The sequence below is a fragment of the Diaphorina citri genome, unplaced genomic scaffold (assembly GCF_000475195.1).
Source record: "Diaphorina citri unplaced genomic scaffold, Diaci psyllid genome assembly version 1.1 scaffold897, whole genome shotgun sequence".
Taxonomy (NCBI): Eukaryota; Metazoa; Arthropoda; class Insecta; order Hemiptera; family Psyllidae; genus Diaphorina; species Diaphorina citri.
In genome coordinates this window covers 122,375-134,183 of record NW_007378328.1, presented here as the reverse complement: position 1 = coordinate 134,183, position 11,809 = coordinate 122,375, and the positions used below count along the sequence as shown (strand labels likewise).

General features: G+C 40.6%; 2 protein-coding genes across 2 annotated transcripts in view; both read right to left on the bottom strand.

The window, feature by feature from the left end:
- Nucleotides 1-107: 107 nt before the first annotated feature.
- LOC108252834 (protein ecdysoneless homolog) lies at nucleotides 108-8,524 on the bottom strand (the record flags this gene model as incomplete). Its single annotated transcript, XM_017445602.1, has 11 exons — nucleotides 8,520-8,524; nucleotides 7,829-7,935; nucleotides 7,369-7,574; nucleotides 6,917-7,092; nucleotides 6,443-6,584; nucleotides 3,742-3,906; nucleotides 3,283-3,357; nucleotides 2,764-2,858; nucleotides 2,005-2,035; nucleotides 1,377-1,548; nucleotides 108-279 (listed from the first exon to the last, which is right to left on the bottom strand). Coding segments are annotated over exons 1-11 (1,346 nt in total), but the record flags the coding sequence as incomplete, so codon positions are not given.
- Nucleotides 8,525-9,378: 854 nt separating this feature from the next.
- The window catches only part of LOC103512911 (serine/threonine-protein kinase atr), a 54,050-nt gene continuing 51,619 nt past the window's right edge, over nucleotides 9,379-11,809 (bottom strand). Inside the window, exons 33-34 of the mRNA XM_026826246.1 lie at nucleotides 10,234-10,290; nucleotides 9,379-9,537 (exon numbers count right to left, since the gene is read on the bottom strand). Coding sequence (XP_026682047.1) covers nucleotides 9,379-9,537; nucleotides 10,234-10,290 — 216 coding nt within the window. The remainder of the gene's footprint in view (nucleotides 9,538-10,233; nucleotides 10,291-11,809) is intronic.

Below are 11,809 nucleotides of genomic sequence, written 5' to 3'. Positions count from 1 at the left end.
AGTAACCCGTTGAAATATTTGCAATCGAAAAACGAGTACAAATTTTTGACGGGATTCGAACCCGGGACCTTCTGCTGGGCTAACCGTGCTATCTTTCATTTTCTCACCCATGAGGAAACTCGGCCCCCTCTACTCCGCTGGAATGGTGCAAGAACTTATTGATAGCCGATGACACTAGATCTTGACGGCCGGCATCACCACACGAGTTACTTGTCATGCCAAACTTCTCCTGTAGGATCTGGTCTAAGTCTTGAGACGAGATGGACATCCAGGAGTCAGCTGAAACGAGGAAGGTGGAAAATATCTTTTTTTTTTTTAAAAAAAAGAGGTTTGACAGAGGGAACTGTAACTGCTATCGTCTTATCGTCCCGAAATAGAAGAGAGAAGGAAGACAGGATAGGAGAAAGCCAGCCGTTCCAAGAACGAACATTATCCCATCAGGATAAAATCCGCCCCGGGCGGGAATCGAACCCGCGGCCTAGCGCTTACAAGGCAGACGCACTACCAACTAAGCTAACTAGGCTGGCGTAAACTAAAATATCTAGTGACTCACTATTTAGCTCACTAGTAGTGAGCTTGGAGGCTAGCACGTCTGCCTTGTAAGCGCTAGGTTGCGGGTTCGATTCCCGCCAGGGGCGGATTTTATCCGAAACAGATAAGGTTCGTTCTGTTGTTATTGTTGTTGTAGCGGTGTAGCTGCACTGAGGGGGATTGATGGTCTCTAGCAAAGATTACTTGGCCCGTCCCGAACCGCAGTCAACCATCATGAGGACCTGTGCTTTTCCTTTGAAGCATGATAAATCCTTTGTAACCTCTAGCTAGCCGGGCTGGTTAGGGTTTGGCTGCTCTGATCCCTATTTATAGTCCCACAGCAAGAGACTGGTCTGCTCCCTGTTTAAAGTCCCCCAGCCAGACCAAGGTTCGTTCTCGCAACGGCCCTATCCTGTTTTCCCTTTGATTTCGGAACGATAAAAAAACTCCGTAGTCACAGATTCAGATTAACTGTATTATTATTATTAATGATAGCAATTCCTTAAGTAGCCCGCGGCGTGGCGATAGCACTTTGTATGTACCAGTTCCCAAGGAATCCTTGGCAAGGATCACTAAAGTTAGGCAACGTTGCGCATGGTTGGTATCTACGGGTGACCGTCTGAGCATGTTTATTTTATTTTATTTAAATAAACGGGAACTATCCATTGTTTTACAAAGGTCCCTATCTTAAGACCAAGTTAGGTCCCTATCTTAAGACTAAGTTAAAAATCTGGAGTTTGGAGGAAATGGGTACTTACAATCAGCAGGTAACAGGGGTTCATCTGTTAGGTCCCTATCTTAAGACTAAGTTAAAAATCTGGAGTTTGGAGGAAATGGGTACTTACAATCAGCAGGTAACAGGGGTTCATCTGGTAACACTAGAGTGGAGTCTTGCATCAAGTCCAATATATCATTGCCTATACTTCTTTCCACTACATCTCCGGCTTGATTCTTCATGTAGAAATCTCTGGCCATTGATTCCAACTCTTTGTACTCCTTGCTGCCTTCTAGTAAATCCTGAGGGAAAAAGGAACGTAGGTATTAACTTTGGCCTCGTGAAGTAACATTTTAATAATGATATTGTCAGCCCAACTCCTTGCTGCCTTCTAGTAAATCCTGAGGGAAAAAGAAACGTAGGTATTAACTTTGGCCTCGTGAAGTAACATTTTAATAATTAATCATATTGTCAGCCCAAAGCAATTATAATCACTTGGGAGGCTGACGAAAAACGCCGACCCCGTCTGAACAAGGGAAAAGGCGAGGAGGAAGTAGAAAATTAGAAAGAGAGGCAAAAAGTACCGAGATAAACGGCGATTAAAAAAAGAACAAAAAAATTATTTTTCTTTTGAGTGTGATGACTTGATCACATGACCAATACAGTATGAAGGATTACGACCCTAAAAAATCATTACTTGGTAATAGAAAGTAATAACTTGGTTTAAAGTGAGGGCAAGGACATTTCACTATACTTACTTTGAAGTACCCGGGTACTTGAATGACAGGCCTCCTTCAAGAGAGCAGTACTTGGATAGAAGACCTCCTTCAAGAGAACATTACTTGAATGACAGACCTCCTTCAAGAGACCGGTACTTGAATGACAGACCTCCTTCAAGAGATACTCCTTGCTGCCTTCTAGTAAATCCTGAGGGAAAAAGAAACGTAGGTATTAACTTTGGCCTCGTGAAGTAACATTTTAATAATTAATGATATTGTCAGCCCAAAAGCAATTATAATCACTTGGGAGGCTGACAAAAAACGGCGACCCCGTCTGAACAAGGGAAAAGGCGAGGAGGAAGTAGAAGATTAGAAAGAGAGGCAAAAAGTACCGAGATAAACAGCGATTAAAAAAAGAAGAACAAAAAAATCATTTCTCTTTTGAGTGTGATGACTTGATCACATGATCAATACAGTATGAAGGATTACGACCTTAAAAAATCATTACTCAGCCCAAAGCAATTATAATCACTTGGGAGGCTGACGAAAAACGCCGACCCCGTCTGAACAAGGGAAAAGGCGAGGAGGAAGTAGAAGATTAGAAAGGGAGGCAAAAAGTACCGAGATAAACGGCGATTAAAAAAAGAAGAACAAAAAAATCATTTCTCTTTTGAGTGTGATGACTTGATCACATGACCAATACAGTATGAAGGATTACGACCTTAAAAAATCATTACTTGGTAATAGAAAGTAATAACTTGGTTTAAAGTGAGGGCAAGAACACTTCACTATACTTACTTTGAAGTACCCTCCCGCTTTCCGAACACCAAAAAGACAGTAAGATTCACGCTCAGAAAGCTGGAAGAGCAAAACCCTGGGGTGAACTGTACTAGCTGGAAGTTAATCCATACGGAAGTGGAGAGTCTTCAGTTCAAGAAGATCGTGTTTCTAGTGAGTGAAGAAGAAGTGGAAACGTTGAAGAGGATGGGGTTCGTGCTGATGCTGAACTACGGCAAGATCAGGGAGCTAAAAATCCGCTTCACCGTTATAAGTAAGTAGCTTTATGTTTTATATTTTACTGTTCTCTGATACGATTTTAATTTTAAGGCCACGAGAGGCTAGGACTATGCAATCCAGACCTCTCTGGCGACGATAATGTGTGTGGCGGGTCTAAGAAACAACTTTCGAGTGTGAATACCACAGATTTTTAGCCCGCCCTTCCTTTATTATTACGATAGTAATAAAAAAAGGTATAGTGGACGGGCTATTGTATTCGCTTCGGTGTCGTCTGTCTGTCTGTGTGTCTGTCCCCATAGAAGATTGATTCCATTGTTTTTCACATCTCCCCTTCCTATCTTGAACTTGAGAGAGCAGAATTTCAAAACCGCACATCTGAAAGAGAAATCATTAAAGATATTCTGCATGAATTTAAAGAGGTAAAATCCATGATTGGAAAACAAGACAAGGATTGCGAAAACAATGGGTACTATGTTTAGGGCCACCTCCAAGGCCGAGTAGTTAGGAGCACTAATTTTCAACCGGAAGGTGGTGGGTTCGAAAACCAGCAAGGGCTGATTTTTTTTCGGACTTCAATTATGACTTACAATTTCCCTCGCTAAAGAAATAGCAAAGGTTGAGTGCGAAGGGCATCCCCTAGTAATTTTTTTGTAGCCAAAACCAAATGTCAGCCCAAGCAACCACCAGCTGATTGAAAGGCTCACGAAAAACTCCGACCCCGTCTGAACAGGGAAAAGAAGAAGAAAACTTGTGACTTACAAGTTTGACTCCTATGGAATGTTTTTTATGATCAGGGTTGGACGAGACAGGTATACAGGGGTGGACATATTGGTTCGACACTAGCATTGCATACAGACATTTGGTGAACTTGATCCTCTGCATTACTTTGGTTTCGGATGAAAAGTGAGGGAAGTTCTTCACAGTCTGAAACGAGTGAAAAAGTATAGGATTAGATTGTACATTGTACAGATGTACAAACGCTTTTTTCTAAGAGACTTGATGGAGGAAGCCGTTAACTGCTGAGGTCTTTTCGTCTCGGAAGAGAAGAGAGAAGGAAGACAGGATAGGAGAGATCAAGCTGTTCCGAGAACGCGGGAATCGAACCAGCGAACTAGCGCTTATAAGACAGACACTGAAGATAACTATAGGCTGGAACCTCAAGGTTTATAATTTAATGTTGAAAGGTTGAAACCAATGTTGGCTTCTATGGAAAAGCAACATGAATACAACATAATACTATAGACCAGCTCGGTAAAAAACCCAGAATTAAAGGTCTTTTTACCAGAAACACGAAAATGGTGGTGCAAATTTTGTCCAGAAAACCATAAAGCCAAAAAACCGGCTTCAAATTTACAAAAGCCAGAACACGGAGGTGTTAAATTCCCTTTCTTTGTGAAAAGAATATTGAAGTGTTGAGATTTTTTTTTTCTTTTTTTCCTGCGGAAGTGTGGAATTATTGAGTTTTTTCTTGTGACATATTTACCCCTGTTTTTTGGTTGACTTGTTCATCCTGTGATGTACATAGGGCCTAGGAATTAGATTGGTCCTTCTCTTTTTGCCTCCTACCCTTTGTTCAGACCTCCTATTTCCCTTTCCTGTAAACGCGCCTTAGGGGTACGAACCCCTGATTCTACAAACGTACAAACCGAACACAGCAACCAATTACGAACTACCCCGGGTTGTTGATAATCGTCAGTCGTCAAAAATGAACTTATCTACTCGTACCTTATTTTTGTGAAAAGTAGTGTTTTTTCTTATCAAATCTTTTGGGAGATTTTCTTAACCGAGGAAAATCTATCTCCTCACGGCCGTGTTCAGCTCTACCACAAACAATGAAGATAAATGCACCTCCTAAGGTCAAGTTGAACTTATCAGACTTAAACCACGAGATTAGGTGTATTTTCCTTTGAGGAAACTTTCGGAAATGGAACCGATTTCGATGGCGCGCCATCTTGGATTTCCAATGGTTTAGTACAGGCGCTACCTAACCACCTAGTGGTTGAACTCATTCCTCATTTTCCCTTAAATGGGGGGGATGGGCCTCCGAAGAGGGGAGATCGTCTGTTTACCCACGCAATTAAGACAAGGACCCCTCTTACAAGTTAAACTCTTCAAAATTAAATTGATCCCATAGGTGGCGGTAAGCCTTTAAGCCCAATTCCCACTATACAAGACCCCGTTCCAAGAACGACTCTACACTTGACGCGCAGAAAATAATGATAAACGGTAGGACGTTTTTTTCTGTGCATAAAGTGGATGTTATAGCAAAGGATCATATTAATTTATACTATACTACACTCCCAATGGGCCTACCTGGAGACCCTGATTTATCTGCAACATCTAATGCAGCATAGCACTCCTCTAAATCTCTTGGAAATTTCAAGGTACATGGCAAGTTCATGGGGACATAAGGGACTCGCAGAGTCTAGGAACATTTAGGGCCTCCCTGGTAAAATATTTTAAATACTCACAATGAAAGAATTATCAGTAGTTGTGTGAAATAGCTCCTTCAGGAGAAAAATTACTCTCATAAGTCCTCGAAAGTTCTCAGTAAAAAAACAATGAAATTTTATTGGTATAAGGCAGCATAGCACTCCTCTAAATCTCTTGGAAATTTCAAGGTACATGACAAGTTCATGGGGACATAAGGGACTCACAGAGTCTAGGAACATTTAGGGCCTCCCTGGTAAAATATTTTAAATACTCACAATGAAAGAATTATCAGTGGTTGTGTGAAATAGCTCCTTCAGGAGAAAAATTACCTTCATAAGTCCTCAAAAGTTCTCAGTAAAAAAACAATGAAATTTTATTGGTGGGTAGCTTATTGGTTCAGCTGTTTTGTTGAGTTTAACTGAGACTCAAAGCCAAAGATCAATCAACTTGCTCAATCCTCTAGCATTAGTTTCAATCTCAAAGACTTTCTCTCACACCCATTCTCATTTTCTACCCCCAGGCGTACGGTCACTATCAAGAGGCCACATTGCATTTGAAGCATAGTCTGGAGTTGAATCCTGGCTTTCTTCCTGCCAAGCAAATCCTGGGTGAAATGGACAATGTTCCGGACACACGCTGTCAGATGTACACTTGCATCATCATTATATCTCTGGTAAGCATACATAGAATAGAATAGAATATACCTTGTTTATCCTGCTCGAATGAGACTAAAAAGTCCCTTTACCCCAGCAGTCTAAACTAGGTCTGGTTTATTTTATGGGTTAAATAACATGGTACATATTACAAAATTTTAGGACCTTGCTTTTTTTTTTAAAAAAAGTATATAATTATAGTAAGTACTAAGAGTAAGAAAGAAGGGGGAAGAGGGGGAATACATGGTGATTTTAAAGTCTTTTCTGGGGCTGGGTTTAGTAGAAAATCAATAAACGTCAGCCAGCCTAGCTAGTTTGGTTGGTAGCGCGTCTGCCTTGTGAGGGCTAGGAAAAACCCAGGACAAAATATTCACCTTCATATCCAGTGCATCTCGCTGACAGAAAGCTCTTGTTACATGTGAAATAAGGTGGGGTTGAACTTTCAAAATTTTGGCAATTGTGACTGGGATATAAGCATGGGCGTAGTGAACTTGCTCCTGAATTATGTCTGGATATCTGGGAAATGAAGATTTTGTAGAGTTAAATTTAAAGAAAATATATGAAACAGTTCAAACATTTCAATTGGTAACAGTACCTATGCAAGGCTCACCAGATTTCATGACCATGATTTTTTGATTTATGAAACAGGGCTGCATTTAGGGCCGAGGGGGCCTGCCCTCCCTCTCCTTGAGCTCAATTTTTTCCTTTATTTACTGTACCTACATTAAAATAATAATAATTATGTACAATCTATGTTACAATCCAACTATGTCCAACTATATACAATTTATGTCCAACTATATACAATTTATGTTACAATCCAACTCAATAGGTACTTGCCAACTCACACTTTCACTTTCCTTTGAATATTATTTTGAACCTGAGTAGTGGCTTTTGTTTTGTCCTCATTGTTCCTGATGAAGTTCAGTAGGTCTTGAACATTTAGACAGTTTTCATCTTTGATATCATCATCCTGCTGTGGGCTGTATTGCACAATATGGACATCTCCTTTGTAGAGGAATACCTGGGCAAATATCAAACAGAAAAGTTAGGTGGAAAATCTTACTAAATGAGAATCCTGCAATTGGAGATTTTTTTTCAATGTACCCACGTATTAAAAAATATGCAGGTATATCTACAAGTAGGTACCGTACCTACCTACTTTTTTTTTGTGCACTCAAAGTACCCACACAGGGACATTTATTAAATTGGTTGGTTCATAACTTACCATAGGGTACCCTTTGCAAAATAAACCATTACAGGCAGAATATGCACACCAATATTAAAACCCAAGTCTCACCTTTTCACAACAAGAATCAGGATTACACCAGTTTGGTAGATGGTCAGCAGCCTCAATGAGTAAAAACTCTCCATCGGCATCCCAAACCCTTATGATAATACCGGGGATGTCCTTTGATATTTGAAGCAGAATGTACACTATGAACCACTCGTCTTCTACGTTCTCGCCAAAACACAGGCTAGTGTAAATGTATGGAGGTAGTGAATCTGTGGGAAGAGAAATTAACTATTAGTATGAGCCCTAAGGAAAATAATAATAATAATAAGATAAAAATGTGAGGATGATTACTTACTTCTTTTGCCTTTTCACTGGTTTCAACTAGCTTATTTGGTGGTAATTTCCATGAGGGCATGTAGGTAACCTCCAAAAATATTCACCAGCACATAATGAGGACCCATTCAACACAGCCAATGGCTAGAACTGAGCCTATAAAATGAGATGTGGAGAGGTAGATACTCACCTTTCTTGTAACTAAAGGTATCCGAATGATGATTGACACAACTAGAATCAAACGTCAGCTTGTCTACATGCCATAGATAGTTCTCTGCATATTTCTGCACAACTGGGCTTCAAATTTACAAAAGCCAGAACACGGAGGTGTTAAATTCCCTTTCTTTGTGAAAAGAATATTGAAGTGTTGAGATTTTTTTTTTTCTTTTTTCCTGCGGAAGTGTGGAATTATTGAGTTTTTTCTCGTGACATATTTACCCCTGTTTTTTGGTTGACTTTCATCCTGTGATGTACATAGGGCCTAGGAATTAGATTGGTCCTTCTCTTTTTGCCTCCTACCCTTTCTCTTGAGCTTTTTTTTTTAAATAAAAAAGGTCCTTACCTTTAAACCAAGGGAGAAACCCCCTTATCAAAATTTTCCCAAAGCTAACCGAAATTAAAAGTTCAATTTTGCGAACCCAAAATGATGTAAAGCTTGATGGTCAGCTTTTTTCAGTTCTTTCTTTCGTGAGTTTCAAAGACCATCGCTCTCTCTCTCCCCCTCCCTTTTTTTAGACTGTGGAGTTGAAGGGGCTGTTCAGCCCTATGCTGGCAGTATTATCATGGTAAGGCCTAAGGCGAATAAGTGTAGGGAACCTATACACTATGTTTCTAGAGGGGTGCAAACTGATTAGGACCAATCAGGGAACCGCCATGATTACACCATTATTTTCCCTGTTTTCAAATATCGGGAAACTGACCATTGGGTGATTTTCCCCCGCTAGGTAGGTAGGTAGGTACGCTGGACAATTTGGTATACAAGTTCACAGATTGTTTTGCCTCAAGCAATCTCTGCCATCAAATCCGATCCCACTTTGGTGTTCCCAAAGTGATAGGTAGGTTAGTTTCACGAAATACTAGTCTTTTTTTATTTTTAAGTTATTTTTTTTCTCCCATTCTTTTTGTTTTGTTATGGTTTTTTTTTCTAATTTATACCCTAAAGAACAAAAAAACGAAGTTTTTTTTATTGGAATGACAAGACTGTTGTGATTTCATTTCTGAAAAGTTCGTAGAAATAAATGTACATTGGACAACTTCAAGAAAAATAGCATTTTAATGGCACCAATAAAAATGGAATGACTCAGGTACGTATATTTCGGAAATGATTCACGATGGTAGGATTTCAATTGAACAGAAAATAAAATTCAACTGATCTCTCATATTTATTCTTGGAAATTGAAATGTCTTTTTCTACTTTTTTTTCCTCCAATAGAAGGTTATAAAATTTACGCCTCGGCCGGGGTTCGAACTCAGCACCTCCGAGGGGTTTCTTTATAGGCTAATGGCTCTTAAGAGCTACACTCAGCCTCATAAGGACAATGCAGGAGCTCAATAAAATCCCAGCGAAAAGGGAAAAGCCTGATATAAAATTAGCAGCTAGTTAAAGGGTCCCCTCTCTCTCTCTAAATAATAATAATAATAATAAAATAAATAAATAATCATTAGCTAGCCTAGTTGGCTTGGAGGCTAGCGCGCCTGCCAAACTCTAGGTCACGGGTTCGATTCCCACCCGGGGCGACTTTATCTTACACTGATGAGTTTGCCTTTCAAACGCTCGGTGGCCATGAACAGTGCCCATCTGCGGTAGAGCAGATGATTACTCTGATGCAGTATCCCTCGAGAGAGAAGAAGTTGATGACCGACCTGTTTGGAGAGATGACTACATTGACCAAAGCGATCCTAGTAGTGAAGAACAAGAACAAACCCAAGGCAGTTTTAACAACCAAGGCAATCTTAACAGCCAAGGCAACCCTAACAACCAATTCCAAGGCAATCCTAACTACCAATTTCAGAGAAGAAGTTGATGACCGACCTGTTTGGAGAGATGACTACATTGACCAAAGCGATCCTAGTAGTGAAGAACAAGAACAAACCCAAGACAGTTTTAACAACCAAGGCAATCTTAACAGCCAAGGCAACCCTAACAACCAATTCCAAGGCAATCCTAACTACCAATTCGAAGGCAATCCTAACTACCAATTTCAAGGCAATTCTAACAACCAAGACAACCCTAACAACCAATTCCAGGGCAATCCTAACAACCAATTTCAAGGCAATTCGAACGACCAAGGCAACCCTGCAGAACAAGAACATACCCAAGGCAATTCTTTTAACCAAGGCAATTCCAACAACCAAGACAACCCCAACAACCACTTCCAAGGCAACCCTAACGACCAAGGCAATTCTTTTAACCAAGGCAACCCTAACAACCAATTCCAAGGCAACCCTACCGACCAAGAACAAACCCAAGGCAATTCTAACAACCAATTCCAAGGCACCCCTAACAACCAATTTCAAAGCAACCCTAATAACCAATTCCAAGGCAACCCTAACAACCAATTCCAAGGCAACCCTAACAACCAATTCCAAGGCAACCCTAACAACCAATTCACCCTGCAGCCGGCCCTCGATGTTCTCCAGGAAAATTTTGGCCTGAAAAAAGTAAAGGAAATAAAGTTAAATGGAAAATGTAGGTAGGTAGGTTATAGGTATCTGGAGGGATGATAGGTTGGTATATATATAAAAAAAAACAGTCACTTAAGCCAGCTACTCACTATCAGGTAGACCTGACAGGTACACCTGGTCAGGTCTACCTGATACCTGATGAGCACACACACTGTCAGGCGGACCTGATCAGATGTACCTGTCAGGTCTACCTAATAGTGAGTGGCTGGCCTTAGGCCCTTAGGCTTAGCCAACTGACGCAGGTACACCTGGTCAGGTCTACCTGATACCTGATGAGCACACACACTGTCAGGCGGACCTGATCAGATGTACCTGTCAGGTCTACCTGATAGTGAGTGGCTGGCCATAGGCTTAGCCAACCGACAGTATAAATCAGTAAAAGAAAAATAAAAGTGCATGGGGGACCTCAAGGTATAGGTATAATTACGAACAGGCATGTCACAAAAGAGGCAGAAACATTGTGATTTATGCTCAGGAAAACATTTACCATAATTTATGCAAATTTTACCAACGGAACAAAAACTGGTTGTGAAGATTATAATTAGAAAATCTTAATCATTATAATCTTCCACGTTTCTCGTATCACGTGTTCTCTGTGGGAACATGGTAAAAGCAGAATGAAATCAAGTGTCCACACTTAAAATTCTATAGATACCTCGCCTGGGATTGAACCCACGTCCTCTTGTATTATGTTCCTTGCACAGAAGGTACCGTCATTTGAAAGAGAAATGGGGTTTCCAGCCCAATCAGGTCTAAGTAACCTGTTTACTCTTTACAACTTACTTATCACTAGGTCTTCCATGTTTCTCGTATCACGTGTTCTCTGTGGGAACATGGTAAAAGCAGAATGAAATCAAGCCGTGTCCACACTTAAAATTCTATGGATGCCTCGCCTGGGATTGAACCCACGTCCTCTTGTATTATGTTCCTTGCACAGAAGGTAACGTCATTTGAAAGTAAAGAGAAATGGGGTTTCCAGCCCAATCAGGTCTAATTAACCTGTTTACTCTTTACCACTTACTTATCACTAGTACTTTTCCACCAATTACCTATAAGGGCAAGGTTGGTAAGTGATAATGCGATTACTTGCCAACTTGCCATGCATAAGTCCAGTTGATTTGATTTGATTTTAATTAGAATAGATCAGTTGCGCTTACTTGGGTGATCTTTCAAAGCCATAGAGCAGGAAAAATGAGGACCAACGGAATTTCTCTTTTTTACTTTCCTTATTCTTCTACGACTTCTGGATCCCGAGATAAATCGATTTAAAAAATACCGGTAAATCGTGAACTTTGACGTCACGACATATGCTCCCGTAGGCGAAGACGTCACATCAAATGTCCCGAGCAAAGTTCCCTCGCAGGCAACGCATTAATGTGTTTGTGCGCATAGGTTTCTGCGCAGTTCTTTCTGCTCCTCCGCTAGCGCGCCTGCATAGTGGCGTCCCGAGCAAAGCTCCCTCGCAGGCAACGCATTAATGTGTTTG